At 45.2% G+C, this 20944-nt stretch overlaps 1 protein-coding gene across 4 annotated transcripts in view; it reads right to left on the reverse strand.

Annotated features, from left to right (window-relative positions):
• LRGUK (leucine rich repeats and guanylate kinase domain containing) overlaps positions 1 to 20944 on the reverse strand; it is a 91369-nt gene that overhangs the window by 49822 nt on the left and 20603 nt on the right. For 3 of the 4 annotated variants that reach the window (XM_084809039.1, XM_084809040.1, XM_084809038.1), the window contains 4 exons: positions 16288 to 16412; positions 10563 to 10706; positions 9659 to 9739; positions 796 to 882 (listed from right to left, as the gene is read on the reverse strand). In XM_084809039.1, coding sequence (XP_084665165.1) covers positions 796 to 882; positions 9659 to 9739; positions 10563 to 10706; positions 16288 to 16412 — 437 coding nt within the window. The remainder of the gene's footprint in view (positions 1 to 795; positions 883 to 9658; positions 9740 to 10562; positions 10707 to 16287; positions 16413 to 20944) is intronic. The other variant, XM_084809041.1, reaches the window with a different exon arrangement.

The raw sequence follows: 20944 nt of genomic DNA on the forward strand, positions 1-20944 counted from the left end.
AATGTATATGTTGGGATTTTTACCTTGAAATCAATTAACTGCTTGTTAATTTTCATGAAGGATACGTCCACCTTTAGCTGTTACCCACAATAGCGGAATGAAACCACAATACTTGGTGACACTTGTGAGTGCCAGATGCTGGGGGCAAATGTCGACAGATGTCCACCACCATCATGACTGGCTCATGAACTTCCAGAGGCATCCCTGGCCAATGTTAGGGCACCAAATGCTGGATTAGATAGGTCCTGGTTTGATCCAGAGGACGGTACTCATGATCTTATTGTTGCTTTGGAGTCCAAATGAATTCCATGCTCTCCACATGCTTATGATGATCCCACTCCAGGCTTCTCATTTCTACATGTCTTCCAGAGAGCTTACTGAAGAACAGAAGGATTCACACGAACTTGAGGCATGGTCCAATCATTTGCTGTTTCGTGATTATCATCTAGAGAATGCTGTCCACCGGCAGGTTCCATTGCCAGCCATGGAAAACAACAAACTGTGAACAGAAGCCATTGCACAACCAGCAATGTACATAAGAAGTGCCCAGCTGGATCAGACCAAGGATCTCTCTAGTCCTGGATCCTGTTTTCCCACAATGGCCAGCCAGAAGCTTCGAGGGAAATCCATGAGCACGGCATGAAACCAAAAGCCCCCTCCCACTGTTTGCCCCCCCCACTCCACCCATCCAGAGGCAAAGGGAAAGCACCACCTGTGCTCAGAGTGTTCTCTGTTCTTGTCTTGTGGCAAATAAGCTTATAATCTAGATGGCGCTATTAAAATGGGGACACTTACCTTTTCTTGCACTGTGATTTTCTTGTGATCCAGCTCTGTAAGACGAAGCAGCATGAAAATGACCAGGAGCCAATAATCCGTGTGTTCCTGACAGAGGTATAAAAATCTGGTTTCATTTAAAAGAGGAATATCTAAATCCAGCTCTTTAAACTCATACATGAAAGGCCATTTTATCATACTTTGACACAGGATATTAGGAAATCAGACACAGAAAATAAGATAATAATCCATGTAAATCCAGAGTTTGGCCACCCTCCTCATTCCTCCTTCTTCCAAATGGGAGAAGGAACTGACCCAGAAAAAGGAGGGAGAAGGGCAATGCAGCAGTAAAAACTCAGGAGATACATTTGTACCAGGTAATGCCACTCCTCAAATCCCTTCCATGGTTTGCTATCCCATACTGCATCCATCACAAACTTCTTCTCCTTACCTTTAAAGCTCTCGGTTTATGAACACACAGTAGGAAGGTGCCTGACACCGAGTCATACCACCGGTCCGTCTCACCTTGTACTGTCTACCCTAACTAGCAGTGTTGTGCAAGAACTCAAGCAGAGAGAGGTCTTTCCTAGACCTCCTACCTGAGCTCCTTCAACTGGAGATGGGATTGAATCCGGGACCTTTATGTGCAAAGGATGTACTCTGCTACAGAGATGTGACCTCTCCCAAACCACTAAGCCATGACTTGCTCCACACTTTCTTTCCTGATCTCCGTGACCTTCATTCTCCACTTCCACCATGTTCAGCTGTCCAATGGTCCTGTATTCTCCACCCTTCCTTGCTTGTGGCCCGCTATGTCTGGCTGGTGCTCCTTCCCAGAACACTTATGCTTCCTTTAAATCTCTTCTGAAAACTTACCTTTTTTCCATGAAGCCTACAAAATAATATAAAAATAGTCCTACAGCCATATAAAACTGGATAAAGAAGTATAATACAAACTAGTAGCATGAGATGTAACTATATAAATTCACTAAAGGTGAAATCCTCCTTGTCTTGCCTTTTCTTCCTGTACCCTTTATTTAGGGTAGGGGTGAGTACCTCAACATTAACTCTTTCTGCTCCACAAGTCTGGCAGCCGTCTGCCTCTTCTGTCAGTAGCTTTCTACCACTGCCTTGGCCTGAGCCTACAAAGACCTTTTGTAGTTCCATGCATGAGCCTTGCACTGCCTCTGAGTCTTCGGTACACTATTTATTGACACTGAAGTCTGATTCTTGCTCCTTTGTATTGTGAATGAGCATTCTGGCCAAGAGATAAAAGGAAGATGAGTGAAGCATGCTTGTTTTCTTTTGCCAGATGTTGGGCTTGTACAGATGATCAAACTACCCTGGGGCTTGGTCACTTGTATCATCCTAGCAAGCAGTAAGGAGAATCTTACTATGGATCAACTGCCAATGTGTCACAGAATGTGCATAAAACACTGTCCCCCAACCTGGTGCCCTCCAGATGTGTTGGACTGCAACTCCCATCATTCCATGGCCAAGGGTGATACTGGCTGTGAATGATGGGAATTGCAGTCCAACACATCTGGAGGCTGCCAGGCTGGGAGAGGCTGGAGTAAAATGAACACCTCTATGGGGTCATAGTTGGTTCCTTTCCCATCTCTTTCTGAGGTTATCACCCCTTGAATGTGTTGAATTGATTCAAGGGTTATCCTATGACAACTGATTGGGCAAAAAGGCCTGAAAATGCCATCTGAAACTGAATGTTTTCAAGAAAATGTAGCAGATGAGGTTTAATAATCCAAAGTGAAATTTGGTCAAAACACCCCATATAGCAACCTCCCTAACTGTGAGTGAATGTCACAGGAACTTTAAGGGCAAAAACCCGAGACTATATAAAATGTAGACACTAAGTGAATTGTAAATTAATAAAAATTAAGTTTAGATGTCTGAAGTATAACTTTAAGAGAAACAGTAATTAACCATCAATGACAAAGCTAACAACTTGGCAGTTTGATTAGATGGGTTTTCTCTGAAAAGACGAGTCACACTAAATCACTGACATTCAAACCAATTCAAAGCTGCCTTAACATAATTGCCACTTCTGTTCATAAAATAACTGAAAAGCCCTGCAGAGTAATTGGAGAGATGTTAAAACAGGACCAAAAGCTGATCTGAGGAGCTTTGTCTAGTGAGGCTTAAAAGAGCTTAGAGGAAGATTTCAGTTAGGGATGTGCTCACCATATATTATCATTTTACAACCTAGGGAGAACTCTGGAAAATTGCTTCCATATTCCAAAATGTTGCATCAGTAGGATGAATATGCACCGCTGTGGATAGGTATGGTTGGGGAGCTATTCATATTAAGTATACTGAGCCCATCGGGCTGAAAATTAATGATACAGAGAAGACAAGTTTGCCACTGAAAACAGCAGCCCCGTGTCTCCTCTGCTTCCCCCTACCCCTGAAACTTTTGGATATACTACACAATGTGCAGTGTCATGATGTCATCAGCAACCCCACTGGCTGTTGCTTGAGATGGTGGGGAAACTGATGACATGATGTCATATGCTGAGTTTATCTAGATGTTATGGGAGGGAGAGGAGAAAAGGAAGACAGGGTTGCTATTTTCAGTGGCAGCCTCATGTTCACCATAAAATCTAGTTTTGGCCCCAGAAGATTGCAGGGGAAGGGTGAATGTCACCTCTTAGACATACAGTTCATTTTCTCCAATATGGGAAAGCAATCTATGACTCAATGGTGCCTATTCACTCTGCCCCTCTCTTGGTGTTCCCTAAACTCTCTTCCCGCATAAGAATCCAGCCTGATCCTAACTGCATTTACTCTGATGTGATTTTCACTGACTTAAATGGGAATTACTTCTAAATATGCATGCTCAGGATTGCGGCCTTTGGCGGTGGTATTTTGAGACAATTCACTATACTGATGTACTTTTCCATTCCAGTGTGCTCATTGGCAGACTGAATGTCCTGCTGTGACACTGGCATGTGCGCGCGCACACACACACACACACACACAAAAGTACACTGGCATGGCTTTCCCACATTACAAAATACAATGCACCCACATGGCTGTGAGCATCTGCTCACAACCTTCTTACCCTTGCATTCCCCATCTCCCTCCATTGTTTGTTAGCCTTTCCTCCCTGTCTTCTTGCTCTGTTGTTACTCCCCACTGTCAAATTTAGGAAGTAAGCTCCATGACAAGTGCCTCTTAATAATAACATGGAGCTATTTTTACAAAGATATCATATGTGGATAATGGTCCAAAGCCTGCAATATTTATTCAAAGCACATTTGGGCTTCTTTGGCAAAGGTTTGTGGATTTCCAAATAGGAATAAATGTAGTTGTAACAATCTGCATTATTCTCATAGACAAACGTACAGAAACTGACAAACCCAGTCAACCAGGAGTTTTTCTTCCCCAAAGCTCAGTCACAATTAAAGAGCTGCACTTTGCATAAGAGAAATCCCTGGTGGATTGTGCCAAGCAATATCTACCAACCAAGAAAATGCTGAGAAACATGTAATATTTCTTCCATGGACCCCTGGAAATAATTTCAAAGAGCATCTAGAAGCCATCAAACCAAGGTACTGGTGCTGTTAATCTTCCACACTGCTCAGGACAAGTTATAAACATTTGCTGCATCAGGCTGATACATGAGGTTTTATGCGGCTCTAAATGTTGCTGTCATTGATGAATGGGATGCTGTGGCTCGTTAATCAGAGAGATTGTCAAGCCCTTTGAATAAGAAGGAAGTCCATCTCACAGAAATTGCACCCAGATTCCAAAGGAGAGTGGCTCAAAAACCACCTTCCTTCGTAACAGCTTTAGATGTTTTATGAAAGGGGAAGTGGATTCACCAAGTTAATTTTTCCAGGGTGTTTGATGATACGCAAGACATCGGTAGGCCTAGCAGGGTCCAGCTACTTGACACTGTTTGTAACATGTTGAGAACGTGTTGAGGTGGGGAGGGAGAGGCTGCCTAATGAACTTAGCTGCCCCATGAGATCCCCAGCAGCTAAGGGAAAGTGGGGGAGCAGGAGCTCCTCAGTGCCAAACTGTATTTGGAAGACACATAGTTACAGGCTGCTGGCCAAGCATGCCTTTATTGGGGAGATTACTGCTTAACAGACAAGAATGTTTCCTCTGTGTCAGCTCACTGTTAGGAGGTGGTCTCCTGAGACCTGGAGACGTGGAGATTTCTCTTGAATATTCTGAAGGACTTCAGGGCTTTGAGAAAGTGACACACACACAAACACATCTAGCTTACATCAATCCCCTCCTCTTAGGTTGAGAGTTAAGAGGGCAGGGAAAGAGAAAGAGAAGAAACAGCAGTTTGGATCAGACAGAGGCAGAGAGAGAGAGAGAGAGAGAGAGAGAGAGAGAGAGAGAGAGGTGAGAAGGCTGGAAGCACCTTGGGGTACAGGGTCTGTCTCTGGGGATCTGATATGTGGTGGTGGATTGGCTGCTTGTAGGATAGCCTGCTGTTAAGCAACTGTGCAAGTTTAGCAACAGGGCGAGGAAGCCAGGGTGGTCAACTCTCCCCTCCTTACTCTGTACTCATAGTAAGTAACTGTAAATGAATAACTATAAACAATTTCCCCACCTTCTCATAGTAAACAGCTACGTTTTCCAGGGACCCCCCCCCCAAAAAAACAGTTATGTAGGTAGAAAGCCACGAGTGGGGAGGGGGCTATCCAGTGTATTGCACTGAGTGCCACATGTACGACTATCTACCTGCGGGACGGAAGCCATGGGTGTGTGCTCGGCGTAATGAGCTCCTGGCTCTCAGGGAACAAGTGCGTTCCCTTGAGGCCAAGGTTGCTGATGTGGAGAAGCTAAGAGAAGTTGGTGGCTGAGACCTTCAGGGACCCATTAGCTGTGTCCCACTCCCACAGTGACAGCTCCTCCACTGTCATGGAGAATGTGGTTCTCGGGGAAGGAGGGTGTGATTCTGAGGAAGAGGGAAATGATCCCTTAGAAGGGACTCATTCCGCAGAAGACAAACAAATATCCTCTTGCGCAGAGGATGTACCTCTGGGGGAAAGGGGGCCTGCGGTAGTGGGAGATTCGATCATTAGATACACAGACAGCTGGGTTTGTGATGGGCATGTAGACAGCATGGTGAATTGCCTGCCTGGTGCAAAGGTTGTGGATATCAAGCGCTGTCTAGATAGCCTAGCAGATAGTGCTGGGGTGGAGTCAGTGGTCATGGTCCATGTTGGTACCAACGACGTGGGAAAATGTAGTCATGAGGTCCTGGAAGCCAAATTTAGGTTGCTAGGTAGGAGGTTGAAATCCAGGACCACCAAGGTGGCTTTCTCGGAAATGCTACCTGTTCCACGCACAGGGCCAGCTAGACAGGTGAAGCTGAGGAGTCTCAATGCGTGGATGAGACGGTGGTGCTGAAAGGAGGGGTTCAGATTTGTTAGGCACTGGGGAACATTTTGGGACAAGCTGGGCCTGTACAAGAAGGATGGGCTCCACTTGAACAAAAATGGAACCAGACTGTTGGCGCTAAACATAAAAAGGGTAGCAGAGCAGCTTTTAAACTAAACCCTGGGGGAAAGCCGACAGGAGCTGGGAGGCATCCGGTTCAGGTTTAATCATCCCAAAGGGATGAAAATGAAAATGTTTTTGATTACCCAAAGGTAGAAGGGGAGGAAATAGGCCAGGAGCACATGGCAGAACATAACAGCCAGTCAAAGGGGCCAACGTCCCATGGCAAAAGATGCACACGCCAGAGGCATCTGGGGAAGGATACCGTGTATGGGTGTTTCTATGCAAATGCTAGAAACCTTCACGCCAAAATGGGAGAGTTGGAGTGCTTGATTTTAAAGGAAAACCTGGATATAGAGGGCATTACAGAAACCTGGTAGAGTGGGATACGATCATCTCTGGATATAAACTCTATAGGAAGGACAGGGAAGGGTGTACTGGGGGAGGTGTTGCCCTGTATGTCAAAGAGGGCATAGTGTCAAGCTGACTAGAACACCTAAAAGGGATAGGATCTTCCACAAAAGCTCTGTGGGTGAAAGTACCAGGCTCCAAAACTAATTTAGTGTTAGGAACATGCTATCATCCCCCAGACCAGAATGCTCAGAGTGATCTTGAGATGGAAAACGAAATCAGGGAGGCCTCCAAACAAGGAAGTATTGTAATAATGGGCAACTTCAATTACCCCCACATTGATTGGATAAATGCATGGTCCAGCCACGAGAAAAAGGTTAAATTTCTAGTTGCCCTAAATGATTGTGCCTTAGAACAGTTGGTCATGGAACCGACCAGCAGGGAGGTGACCTTGGATTTAATCCTAAGAGGTGTCACCCAGGACCTAGTACGAGATGTAAATGTTGTTGAGCCAATTGGAAACAGTGACCACAGTGCTATCAGATTTAATATATATTTAAGTGGAAAATTGCCCAGGAAGTCCAACATAGTCACATTTGACTTCAGAAGAGGAAACTTCTCTAAAATGAGGGAACTGGTGAAACGGAAGCTAAAAGGGGGAGTCAGAAGGATTAAATCCCTTCAAAATGCTTGGAGATTACTCAAAACCACAATAATAGAAGCCCAGCTAAAATGTATATCGCAGGTTAGGAAACGTAGCACCAAGTGTTAAGGGAGCTATTAAGAGAAAAGAGAGCTTCTTTCAGAAAATGGAAGTCTTGCCCAAGTGAGGAAAACAAAAGGGAGCACAAGCTTGCACAAAGATGATGCAAGCAGACAATAAGAGATGCAAAGAAGTATTTTGAAGAGCATATCACTAACAACATCAAGGCCAACAATAAAGAATTATTTAAATATATCAGATGAAGAAAATCAGCTAGGGAGGCAGTTGGACTGTTGGATGACAACAGAGACTGGAATGGAGAACAAGGAGATTGCGGAGAAGCTGAATGAATTCTTCTCATAAACAGTGGTGACAAAAGATGAAGTTCTCAACCTTATTGATAAACTGAAAGCAAATAAATCACCAGACCCAGATGGTATCTACCCTAGAGTTCTCAAAGAACTCAAATATGAAATTGCTGATCTTCTAACCAAAATATGCAACATGTCCCTAAGATCAGCCTCTATACTAGAGCACTGGAAGATGGCCAATGTAACACCAGTGTTCAAAAAGGGATCCAGGGGGGATCAGGGAAATTACAGGCTGGTTAGCTTAACATCTGTTTCAGGGAAATGGAAGGCATTATTAAAGATAAAATTAGTAAGCATATAGAAGGACAAGCCCTGCTGAAAAAGAATCAACATGGCTTCCGCAAAGGTAAGTCCTGTCTCACTAATCTTTTAGAGCTCTTTGAGAGCGTCAATAAACATGTAGACAGGGGTGATCCGGTAGACACTGTTTACTTGGACTTCCAAAAGGCTTTTGACAAAGTCCCTCATGAAAGACTCCTGAAAAAACTTAGCAGTCATGGAATAAGAGGACAGGTCCTCTTATGGATCAGTAACTGGTTAAAGAACAGAAAGCAGAGAATAGGAATAAATGATAAATTCTCCCAATGGAGGGAAGTACATAGTGGGGTCCCACAGGAATCTGTATTAGAACCAATGCTTTTCAACCTGTACATAAATGATCTGGAATTAAGAGTGAGCAGTGAAGTGGCCAAGTTTGCAGATGACACCAAATTATTTAGGGTGGTTAAAACAAAAAGGGATTGTGAAGAGCTCCAAAAGGATCTCTCCAAACTGGTAGAATGGGCATCTAAATGGCAAATGTGGTTCAATGTAAGCAAGTGTAAAGTGATGCACGTTGGGGCAAAAAATCCCAACTTCAAGTGTAGCCTGATGGGATCTGAGCTAGCAGTGACCAACCAGGAAAGAGATTTTGGGGTTGTGGTGGACAGCCCAATGATGTCAACCCAGTGTGCAGCTGCTGTAAAAAAGGCAAACTCCATGTTAGGCATAATTAGAAAAGGGATTGAGAATAAAACTGCCAACATCATACTACCCCTATACAAATCTATGGTGCGACCACACTTGGAATACTGTGCACAGTTCTGGTCACCATGCCCAAAAAATGATATTGTAGAGCTGGAAAAGATGCAGAAAAGGGCAAATAAAATTATCAAGGGGCTGGAGCATCTCACCTATGAGAGAAGGTTAGAACAGTTGGGAATGTTTAGCTTGGAAAAAAGGAAGGTAAGGGGAGACATGATAGAGGTCTACAAAATTATGCATGGTGTGGAGAATGTGGATAGGGAGACCTTTTTCTCCCTCTCTCAAAGTACTAGAACTCAGAGTCATCCTATGAAGCTGATTGGTGGGAGATTCGGGACGGATAAAAGGAAGTACTTCTTCACACAGTGCATAGTTAAACTATAGAATTCGCTACCACAAGAAGTAGTGATGGCCACCAGTTTGGATGGCTTTAAAAGGTTAGACAAATTCCTGGAGAAAAAGGCTATCAATGGCTACTAGTCTTGATGGCTATGTGCTACCTTCAGTACCAGAGGAAGTGCGCCTATGTACACCAGTTGCTGGGGAACATGGGTGGAAGGGCGCTGTCGTGCTCATGCCCTGCTTTTGGGTTCCTGGTTGACAGTTGATTGGCCACTGTGTGAACAGAATGCTGGACTAGATGGACCCGTGGTCTGATCCAGCAGCTGCTCTTACGTTCTTATGTTCTGTTTGACTCCATTTGTATATTTGTAAATGAATCAAATACTACAAAATGCCATAGGTCTCCAATGCTCTCCTCCCAATCCAAAGTAAACCAAAGCCTGCCCCTGGAACAGCTCAGCATTTACGGGAGTGCAAAGCAATGCAAAAGAAGACACATAACATTCCCATGTGGCACAGGAGCAACCCAGCTCTGCTGTCACAGGAGTTAGACACTTTTTTTTCTGAGATAGCAGTTTCATTTTATACTTCCCCTTCTTTGACTCTCTCTCACCTGCACTGGATTGTTTAACAGATTAAACACTCTGAGGAGAGGCAGGGCTTCAATATATTCCAGCTCGCTCAGTTCAGACACCTAGTTAAGATGCAGGGGGGGAAAAGACTTTCATTAAAAGAAACAAAAGTAGGGAACCACTCCATGACCAAAACTGTGTTGATGCCACAGTTCTGTGGGAGTGTAGAAAAAGCACAGAACACGGCACTGGGTACACAATTCAGCTTCTGAAGAAATACACTTAAACGTTTCAAAAATAAACTCAAGTTCCTAGCCCTTAAGGCTCTGAAGACAGTTTTGAAAGTCTGTGGCCAATGGCATCTGACAGCTCAGAAGCTAGAGAGGTGGCTGCATAAAGTTTCTAGGGGTTGAGGGCGGTATAAATATATATTTATATATAAATATATAAACTATATATTTAAACTATAAATATATAGTTTATATATATATATATAGACTATATATATATAGTTTATATTTTATATATAAACTATATATATATAGTTTATATATAAAAACTATATATAGTTTTTTATATATAAAACTATAGCAGCTGTGGAATTATTCAAAACAAGTTAATTGATGTAAAAGTGCTTGATTTTCCTAATTTATTTAGATCTAGATTAAGCTAGAGGTTCTTGCTCATCCTGGCTTGATGTGCCCTAAAATCTCAAGGTTGGGTCTCTTCACTTTTTCCCTCCCCAAATATATAAGGATAGCCTGAAACTGTACAATCCTGAAAAAAACCCTATCATTAGAGTCTATACAATCAGAAGACAAACATGGCCCTTAGACTACTATTTCTTTGTTGCAATGTTACAAGATATCACACAGACTTCAGGAGGAGAGCTAGTAAGGGGGGTAGAGCCAATAAAACAATATCATCCAACATGCAACGTAGCACCTGGTTATCTTCTAAGTTGATTTCCTCAAGTAGATTATGTTCTTCCAGACCTTCCAAACTGCTGATCCGATTGCTGGACAAATCCAAGATCTGTAAAACTTTTAGGTCTTCCAAGCCAACAGCCTTCTCTATTTCGTTTGATTTCTGCAAAAGTAATTTGAAGCTTGTAAAGTCCTTGAGAGCAGAAATTATGAATGTGATTATCCTTGGATAAATGACTGAGTCTAAACACCCTGAAATCTGTTTCACACCTGCTTGAACATCACTCGATTTCTCTATACCAAGGATGAGCACAAAGTAAATCTCCAGAGGTTTTGGACTTCAATTCCCAGCATTCCTAACCACTGGCCACACTAGCTGGAGAGCTGAAGTTCAAAACATCTGGAGATCTATCTTCTGCCCACCCTGTCAGCCTCCTCCAACTTGGTGCCCCTCCAGATGTGTTGGATTACAACTCCCACAATCCCCCAGCCATAGCTGGGCTGGCAAAGAGTTTTTGTGTAACAGAAGAGTAAGCCAGACTCCCAAAGCAGAGAGGAGGAGCGATCCCACTCCTCATCAAGAAAAGACTCGCACTGGCCTGGATTCCAGTTGACTGAACCAGGCCTTGATTGTGAGCTGACTCCTTTGAAAAGCAGAGGCTTGAATCCAGAGATGTCTTGCACAAGCACAAAGGCAAGTGTCCACTTGCGCAAGGCAGTCCCACCAAATTCTCTTGATCTCCCCATCCCACTGCAGACTGTACCTATTGAGACCAGAGACACTGGCCTGGTTCACATGACACGCAGGGCTCATAGGAGGTGGCTTAATCCACGATGAGCCATGGTGTGTGCCTGCCTGGTGCCATTTTGAATATGCAAATGGTGGTGGTGTGGGGGGAGGTTTTTCTGTGTGATGCAGACCTGTCCACCAAGTGTTATTTGAGGGTTAAAAGCCCTCACATAACCCTGCAACAAACCGAGGATTATGCGAGGGTTATTTAACTGCATATTCAAAATGTTGCTCAGCACAACCCCCAATGAGCCTGGCGTGTCGTGTGAACTGGGTCAATAATGACAGTTAGCATATACACAACACTTCTGAATGTTCAAATCACTTCACATCATGATTGTCCTATTATCCTTGCAACCACCCTGTAAGGTAGGTCAGTATCATTATTCTTATGTTGCAGATGTGAGGATGAGAGAATGGCTTGCCTAAGGCCACCTTACAGGGACTTCCTGTAGCTCATTCCCCCCGATATGTAGCTCATTCTTTTAGCTACAGCATTAGAATAGCTCTGCAGAGTGTAAATATTTCTGGATGGAAAATACTTCATGGAAAGATGCTTATTTTCCACCTTCCCTGTGGGCAACATTTTTCACAGATGGATGCCAGCATGGCACCAAAGGTGTCGTGAATTAATAACTCCACAAGGATTATTTTTAACCAGAGGATAGGAAAGGTTTGCTATCTCGTTTCATGTGCTGCAATTCGTTTAATTTAAGATTCTAGGTTTGATCACATTTTATCTTTTCCTCTTTGTCTTCTCTGCTTCTCAGTTCCCTCTTGATTCTCCACCCCCCAAATCTGGTTTTTCAAGTATTAGTCAAATCCAAAGCTTGAATTCCTGGGGTAATGCGAGGGTTGAGTGAAGCCCTGGTCCTGCAGATTCTTTTCATCCTCCATCTTGTCCTGTCAATTCTGTGACTGCATCTAAAATTTTATCAGTGGTTCCAACCCAAATGGTGCAGGACAGTTTGGGGCAGAAGAAAGAGGAAAAATAGCTGGGGAAGGCCACAGAAAGGGAAGGTGACAGTTTCCAAGGAATAAAACCCCACTGGCGAGGAGCCTAATTACCGGACAGTGATCATGCAGTTATTGCAACTCCAAGTTGTAGCAACCCCCCGTGTGCCACTCATAGCTATACTCTTTATGAGGCAGTTGTCAGTCAGTTGACCCTGCAGAGCCTGCACCGGCCAGATGACTGGACCAAGCTTTCAGCTTAGATCTTGCTCTATTCAGTCTTGCAAAAGTTCCACATAGTTAGTGATGCAACCAATACATTCATTATTATTACTCTCAATGCAGAAAAGCTCACCCCTCCGCTCTTATGCAACTATAACCTTGCCCGCCACATTTCTCTTCCATTTTGCAGAAAAACCTCCTGGGACCTTCAGATTCTGCTAATAAATATTTAGGAAGAAGAGATGTCAGGAGGACCTTTTTTGTAATTTTGGCTGGCTGGTTTGCCCTTGACATTTCCCCCTGGTTTTTAAATGTTTAATCAGGCTATTAATGGCAAGGTGGCTTTCTTGCCTCTGGCTTGTTCCTTGTGTGGCTGCTGTGTGAGAAGAATCCACAGCTGGCTGGCAGCTTTGCCAAGAGGGGTCCAAAACACAAAAAATAAGAATATGGGAGGGGAGAGAAGTCTGGCTTGGGAGTTGTCCCTTCCATGCCTGAGTCCATCCTGCTTTTCAGCATCCATCATCAGTTCTAGGATAGGTTTGCAGCCAGAGATTGCGCTGTTATGTCAAATCAATATGTGCATTTGGCTCAGCTCAGCTTTGAAGCCTCTGATCTTGTGCAGCTCCCCCTCCCCATCCTGTTCTCTAGACCACTCTCTCTTACAAACTTATCTCCCTAGACTTCCAGGTTCACTAGGCTTGATGTCTTCTCAGCCCCCAGCCAACCCCTTTCCTCAGCTCTCCTTCTTCTAATCTTCCTTTCCTTGGTCTTTCTACCAGTTCTGCCCCTCTGTAGGATAAGAGCAGCTCAGTCAATGAGAGACCCTTCTGTCTGCCATGCTCCTCTGAGATATTAGGGCACTTGGGCCAGTCATGACGAAAGGTGTCACCACCACCACCACCAAATACCTCTCTATGTTACAATATTGATGGCAAATTAGGTGCATTAGTAACGTGACAGGTTTGCAAAAGCTGTCCTGCTGACAACAACTTATGACATTTGTACAGGGGGCTAGCATCAAAGATTTCAACGTTCTTCATGCAGTGCAATCCTAAGCATGTTTACTCAGAAATCACAGAGTTCAATGGGTCTTATTTTCATGTTTAGGACTGAAGTCTTAGAATTAGAGATGGGTGAGGTCTCCCCTGCTCACCTTGGATTAACTTGGAAATTACCCGAGTTATTTAAAAAGGGGGTGGAAAAAAAGACTCAGATCATTTGCTTCTCAGCCTTTGGCTAAGATCAAGAGTAGTATCAAGTGCAGGGGTTATAATCTGACACCCAGAATATGACCCCTGCCTCCCAGCAGCAGTTTTTCTGGATGCAGCCCTGGAAAGCAGCCCTATGCAAACAGAAGGAGAGACAATTCTCTCTCCATCCATTTGCATTGGAGCTGCTTTCCAAGGCTGCACTTGGGAAAACTGCTCTTGAAAGGGGCAACCCTCCACAGGGGCAAGAGGATCCCCTGCAGTGGGGTTTACCTTCAAGCAGCAGGTTTCCTGGGTGCAGTCCTTCAAATCAGCTGTAAGCCCAGGAAGTCTTTTTAGGCTCGGATTTTATGGAAAGCAGTATCAAGACCCCAAAGCTGAGTCCTGAGCCTGAATCCAGCAAACTGTAGCATCTCCACTTAGAAATCTAATTACTGCATTGATACAGGACCAGCTTGTGTGACCCTAAATGATGCTCAGATACGCAGTCACCTTTCATGGCTTAACTACAGAATCAATCATGTCTGAACATTCTCTGTATGTGTGCTCCTATACTGAAAAACAGATAGGGCAGAGAAAAACAACACTGAATTCACTAGACCTATAGGCGACTTTTTATAAGTCTTAAAGTCTTATTTTCCCTTGCTGCCCCTTATGCCTGTAACCATCACCACCCTGAACGACTACATGGTGGTACCATCTCTCTTCCATCAAAAGTTTCTCCAAAACACACCTCTTCACTTAAGCCTTAGTCCTTATATAGCCAATGAACCAAAGCCAAAGCAAGCACATAACTGCATTTGCGTCCATGTTGTTCTGTTTCAGCCAGTGAACCTTGTCGCAGTCAGGGCCCAGCAGCACTGGGCACTGTGAGGTCCGGGTTACAGGATGTCCACTATGGATATGATGCACATTGAGATCTTAGGGCAAGCCAGGTTCAACTGGATGCCAATCAAGCAGAAGTCAGGTTCCCCATAGGGGCAGGAACACAAAGGACAGCACCAAGTGATGCTTGGTCTGGAAGCCAGACAAGCCTGCCCATATGTTGCTCCAACAAACAGCAGGTCATGAATGATCCTTAAGTATAGTTCAGGCTTCCTTTAGGATGGTTAGTCACACCTTCATATTGACTGAGGAGTTCTCTCTTAAAGGGGCCTGGTCTGTTTCAGCAGCTTCAGACTGTGGCAACATGGTGGTGGCTGTGGGCGTGGTGATATGGCTGAAGCCCTCAGAATCTGAGGATGGCAGTGACTTCCTCCAGACATAGGAGGGTTGGTTCCTGGGGCCTTCCTGGGTAACTAGGTTCTAAAGAAGGAGAAACCTTGTGATGCCCTTCTGCGGCCAAGCTCTCTCCCTCTTCTGTCAACTCAGGGGCTTTGCTCACTTAGGACTAGGGGTAAGGGTCCTGAACCATGATACATGAAGCCCTTGAGGCTTCCCAGTTCTTCCTTTCTGTTTGTCACCCTTGCCTTGGTCCCCTAATGTTGATATTGCAAACTCCTCAGGGCAGCAGCTTTATTTTTATTTTGCTGATGAACCTCCTGTGCATATGAAAAATGTCTTTTTGTTTGCTTCAGGTTTGTTTCAAGGATCCTTGGCAAAGTGCCCTCTGGTGGGCCCATTCCTATGGTTTGTGGGGAGGGGGATGATGATGATGATGATGATCTATTACACTTCTATATTGCCCCATAGCTGAAGCTCTCTGGGCAGTTTACAAAGATTAAAAACATTAAAAATACAATATGCAAAATTTAAAAACTTAAAACGTACAACAGACAGTATACACAGAGGGAACACATATCTAAAAAACAACTTTGAACAGGATTACCTTGTTGCATAGCAGAGTGGTGGGGGTCCCCCACAAAATGTCCCACTGGCCTGGGGCATTCTGGGAAAAACAAAATGGTGGCAGCCACAAAACCTCCACTAGTGTTCAGAATGTCTTCCCCTCAACCAGCCTTCCTCAACCTGCTGCCCTTTAGAAATGTTGGACTTTGACCTGCACCAGCCTCAGCCAGCATGGTCAATGGTGAAGAGTGCTGAAAATGGCAACTATCAGCTGAACCGTGGCAGCTGAAGCCTCAATCCTCTTGAGACCAGACAGGCACCAGTGGGTCTTGCCATTTGCTGTGTCCCTGGCAGCTATCTGAAGGTACTGTGCCCTGGTATCAGGCTTGCTTTGTTTGCTGGATTACACACTGTAAAGCACCATATCCATCAATTGTGCTATATCAGTAAGCAGTAAACAATGTTTTAAAAGACTCAAAGCCCAACCCTATACCTACTGGCTTGCAAGTATACCCCACTGAGGTCAACAGTACCTACCTCAAGTAAGCGTGCCTAGGGTAAGTTACTGCTCTTGGATATATTGTCAAGTTGCCTCTTGTTCTCTTTGTCAGCGCAACTGGGAAACCAGCATAGACATTCATTAAACATAGATCCGTTTGTACAGAAAATCCACATCTCTGAGGATACTCACTCTTTGCTCTGGGGTGCTGCTGGCAGCTGCAGAGCTCATTTCGAGGAGTCCTTCAAGGTAAGAGTTTCTCAGAGAAATAATACAAACTCACCAGGCAGAGGGTTTTGATTGGTAGGTTTTTCAGGCCAGTGATGGCTGTGATCTTGTTGTTCGCCAGGCTCAGATATGTCAGGCTGTGGCACTTCTCTAGGCCTCGAATCTCTCTCATGTCATTGTCTGTACATCGGCATTAGACTTAAGGAATAGAATTGCACTGCACAATAGCTAATGATCAAGAGCACAGCACAGCACAGCACAGCAAGGAAGTCTGGGTAAAGAGGATTTTCCAACGTGCCGACTCACTGTTAAGGATTTATTGAATGTCGCCCTCACAGAGGGGTGGACAATACGCGGGCACATGCGGACGACTTTCAGCAGCAAGCTGCTACAGAGCCGTAAAAAAGGCAAATTTAGCTTGAAAACAAGCTAAGTGTGGCCTTTCTACCACTCTGTTGCAGCTTGCTGCTAAAAATCTGAGAGATGATAGCAGGAGTGTGGCTTGTGGTGGCAGAGGGAGAAAGTGGCCCCTGACCCACTGAAGTTGCCCACTCCTGCTCTAAAGCTTTGTTTTGTTTGGGATCTGAAGAGAAAGTGTGAGCTAATTTCCCCAAATTAGAAGGTGTTTCTGAGCTAAACAGACTGATTAATTCATCCCTAGGTGCACCGCTTGGACTTTTTGCTTGGGGGCAGCCAGTGTCTTGAGCCCAGTCGGTCTGTTTCATCCCTGGCTGAGTCTTCAGCTCTGCTCTATCTTAGGCCAGCACTGCACCCAGCAAACCAGCTTTCTGCAATCTGGTGCCCTCCTGCAGTGCTGACTACAATTCCCATAATCCTTCAGCTAGCTATACATTGGGAGCACATCTGACTGGGGAATGGCTGCACCAAACCACATGAGTAGGGTTGAAGAGCCCTTTGCCGGTGTCCTGATGCTGGTGACGGAGCTTTATAATAAAAGGGTGGTGGGGGGAGTGTCTGCCAAAGCCTTTACCAAGTTTCACATTGCAGAGGAATGCTTTAGAGAGCCCTTTGCCCATGCGTACTAAAGGGAGGGCCTTGTCAAAGCCTCTGCCGCTTTTCACAACAGGGAAGAATGGATTAAAGCAAGGGGTAGGCAGAAAGTGGGTCTCCAGATGTTTGGACTTCACCTCCTAGTATTCCTGACCATTGGCCATGCTGGCAGGGGCTTCTGGGTTGGTGTCCCAAACTTCTGGAAATCTGCTCTCTGCCCACCCCTGGGTTAAAGCACCCTCTGCCTCCGTTTTGATTTGTGCAGGAATGATTCTGTGGGCAGAGCCATCCGTGCTGGTCCGCCAACCCTTGCTCATTTCAAAATATGGCCCTTGTTAAACATTAGCTGTGACAGGGATCTGAGGGGCTTGGTATCCATGATCCAATCTGGATTCACTCTCTATTTGTCCAAAAGAAGAAAAAGAATACTTCCCACTGTTCTCATTGTAACAAGACTGCACTGAGAATCGGAACGATATCACTAGAGCAGAAACACCAGCCTGTTGAAATCCAGAGGGATTTTAAATGTGAAGTGAGGTTATCAATAAAGTGTGGGAATTCAGTCAGCAGTGGTAACAAACCAATTTGGGGAGTATTAATGGCCCACTGTAAATGCTTCGTCAGGTATCAGAGCCTAAGGAGGATGTATCCTTCCTGGCTTTGAGGCAACGCCTCTGAGACAGGTTTATAATCCTGTCAGGTGCGACTGTGTGCATGCTGCGCATATGTACACCTGTCAAGGAAACCCTTAATGACCTCCCCAATCTGCACTGCAGCCTCCAGAAGTAGAGCAGGAGACATTTTGCTCCTGTCAGCTCAGCAATGCCTCTTCTGAAAAAGGTGTCCGTGCGTTGGCTCATTTGCAGGTTACAAAATAATTGTTTTACCTAGATATCTCTTGCTCAGCGGGTTTGGCATGGCACAGAGGGGTGTGGGTGGGTGTGTCTCAGCGGGAAATCAACATCATTGATGGCCTAAGTTATTTTGGTGCCTGAGGTGGAGATTCCCCACTCCAACTGACTGACTGACACACTGACAGACACTGACACACACACACACACCAGTTAACAGTCCACAGGGATGTTCTCCTGCACAAAGCTAATTGAGATGAATGAGGGCTATGCAAGGGCACTTCCATGGGGCACATCTGGCTGCTATTCTTCGACCCCTCATGGCACTGCAGTCCGTTGCTATAGGAGGCAGCTATCTTGCCCTGCCTAGCCTCACACTAGGGCTGTTTCTGGGTAAGGTTATATAGGTCAAAACTCTGCATTCCTGTTCCAAATTTCAAACTGAGCGCTCCCAATACATTCAAAGTTGTACTGTTGGTAGCAAACAGCCATTTTGAGCGATGTGTCACCCCTGTCAATAAGGCTCCCAGAGGAGTGGAGATGGAGGAACCCCTCCTCAAGGATGTCCTGCTCCAACACAATCTGCATTGGCACCTCCAATATAAATGTGGAACCTGCAACAAATGCTGCCGCATAATCTCACCCCGACTGGTCCCACCAAGCCAGCTGTGCCTTTCTCTGAGATACTCTAAGCAGTGAAGAGCTCAAATAATCCTCCAACACTTGATGTCCCATTTTACTTTTCCACATGAAACTCAACATTCCACAGTCCTCATTGTGTTTTGTTTTTGGATGGATGTTGCCTCCCTTAGGTGATTTTTAATGATAGCTTTTGTGCTCCTGCAAGGCTTCCAACAGCATGCCAGTACACATCCTTCATGTTCCCCCTTTCAGCCATTATGGTCAGCAGCAGGGAACCAAGTCCACTATTAGAGGAAGTGGGGTTGGTTAGCACAAGGACAGATCAACACCTCTGCTGATGTTCACAGAGCAGCCTCCCCAAACCTGGTGGCTTCCAGATGCTTTGGATTACAGCTCCCGTCATTCCTGACCATTGGCCTTGCAGGGTGGGGCTGATGGGAGTTGTAGTCCAAAATGTCTGGAAGGCACCAGTTTGAGGAAGGCAGTCATAGAACATCATGGCCAAGGATGGCTTTCCATTCAATATCTGAAGTGCCAACCAGATATAATTCTAGTTGTTTTCTATCTCTACACCTCTCTCTTCAGCATGGTCCTATTACTCAGATGAAGCTTTTCCATTTGGAACTGGAAAGTGAGGGTGCATGGAGTCATTTCATAGCTTGGCTAGTTCAAATCTCCGTCGTTTTGCACATGTCGTTGCTGATTTTGCCACATTGCTGGAAACAATACAAATGAGCAAAGTAGAGATAGTGAAGTGCTTGCATTCAAAGCCATTTTTTAATGCCCTCTTTCTAGTCAGATGAGCAATAATCAGCCTTGGCCCCCATTTCATTCCTGTCACATTATTTTCTTCTACAATGGGAAATTATAATTGCAATGGGAGTGAGCTGCTAGGCCACAAGCTGACAAGAACCATGTCAGCTGAAAACCTTGTGAAACAGGCAAATAATGAAACCCTGAACGCTCGGAACTGAGCTCTCTATCGTCGAGCTAAAAACTGTCTGAAATAGAATCTGCCAAGCATGACATTAGGTTCCACTACTTGCTAAGCTGGCAGGAGAACGAATAACTCTGGGGGCAAAGCAAAGGTAGGCTATGCGTCCTGGGAAAGGAGTGTCCACATTTGGATTGCAAAAGAGCAGTAACAGCAAGAATACCACCTGCTAGGGGACAAACAGCAGGGGAGGGCTCTTCCTTTCATATGCTGATGTCAGCCTTCCAGAAAAATCTGCCCTCCTCCCCACATTGGAAACAGGGAGCTGGACTAGATGAAACCACTTTGGTCTGCTCCAACAAGGCCTTTCTTCCATTCTTAGAGAAAGCCCTACTTGGGTTTGCCATTTTCTTTTTCTTTAAACGCTTGCAGCTGCCTTCCCCGACCTGGTGCTCTCCAGATGTTTTGGACTACAGCTCTCAGCATTCCCGACTACTGGCCATACTTGCTGGGGCTGCTGGGAGTTGCAGTCCAACACATCTGGAGGGCACCAGGTTGGGGGAGGTGGACACACAGGCTCAGTTCTACCATTGCCAAGGGTACATGTAGCAGTAAGGGGTGAAAGCATCAGGAGCTGCCTCTGCGGACCAGGAGCCTGAAGAAGGCAGCTGTATTTACCATGATGCAGCCAGTGGGAGGCAAGCCAAACGACCGTACCACCATGCCCAGCCTAACATAGCCTAGGACAGGGGTGGGCAAAAAGCACTTCTCCAGATGTTTTGAATTCCCAGCATTCCTGATCTTTGGCCATGTTGGCAGGAGATTCTGGGAACTGAAGTCCCAAACATCTGGAGATCTACCTTCTGCCCACCCCTGACCTAGGAAGGCAAGAACTCCCTGCACTCAGCAGTCCAGGCTCTTGCACAGCACCTACTTCTACCTGGAGCAGAACCTGCAGTCTGAAATAGGAGGCTGTATCTGTATGGGAAGGGAACACTGAAAGGTCTCCACCATCAATCAAGGAGTAAGACAGTGGACGGGAGCCCACAGACCTGATCCGGAAGCCACTGCCTGCTGGGAGACTACATGGCAATGGAAGCGTCTGTGAGCGTATGCGTGAGTGAGAGAGAGAGAGACTAGAGACAGGCTAGCCTGCAGAGATCCCAGCAACCAGTACAGCCATGATGACATCATCAGGGCCTAAATGACCACTGTATTTGAGGTCATGATCAGGGCCAGCACTACCATTAGGCATAACAAGGTGGGTGTCTCAA

The sequence above is a fragment of the Heloderma suspectum genome, chromosome 7 (genome assembly GCF_057233095.1).
Source record: "Heloderma suspectum isolate Gila_16-S chromosome 7, 16-S_ref, whole genome shotgun sequence".
NCBI lineage: Eukaryota > Metazoa > Chordata > Lepidosauria > Squamata > Helodermatidae > Heloderma > Heloderma suspectum.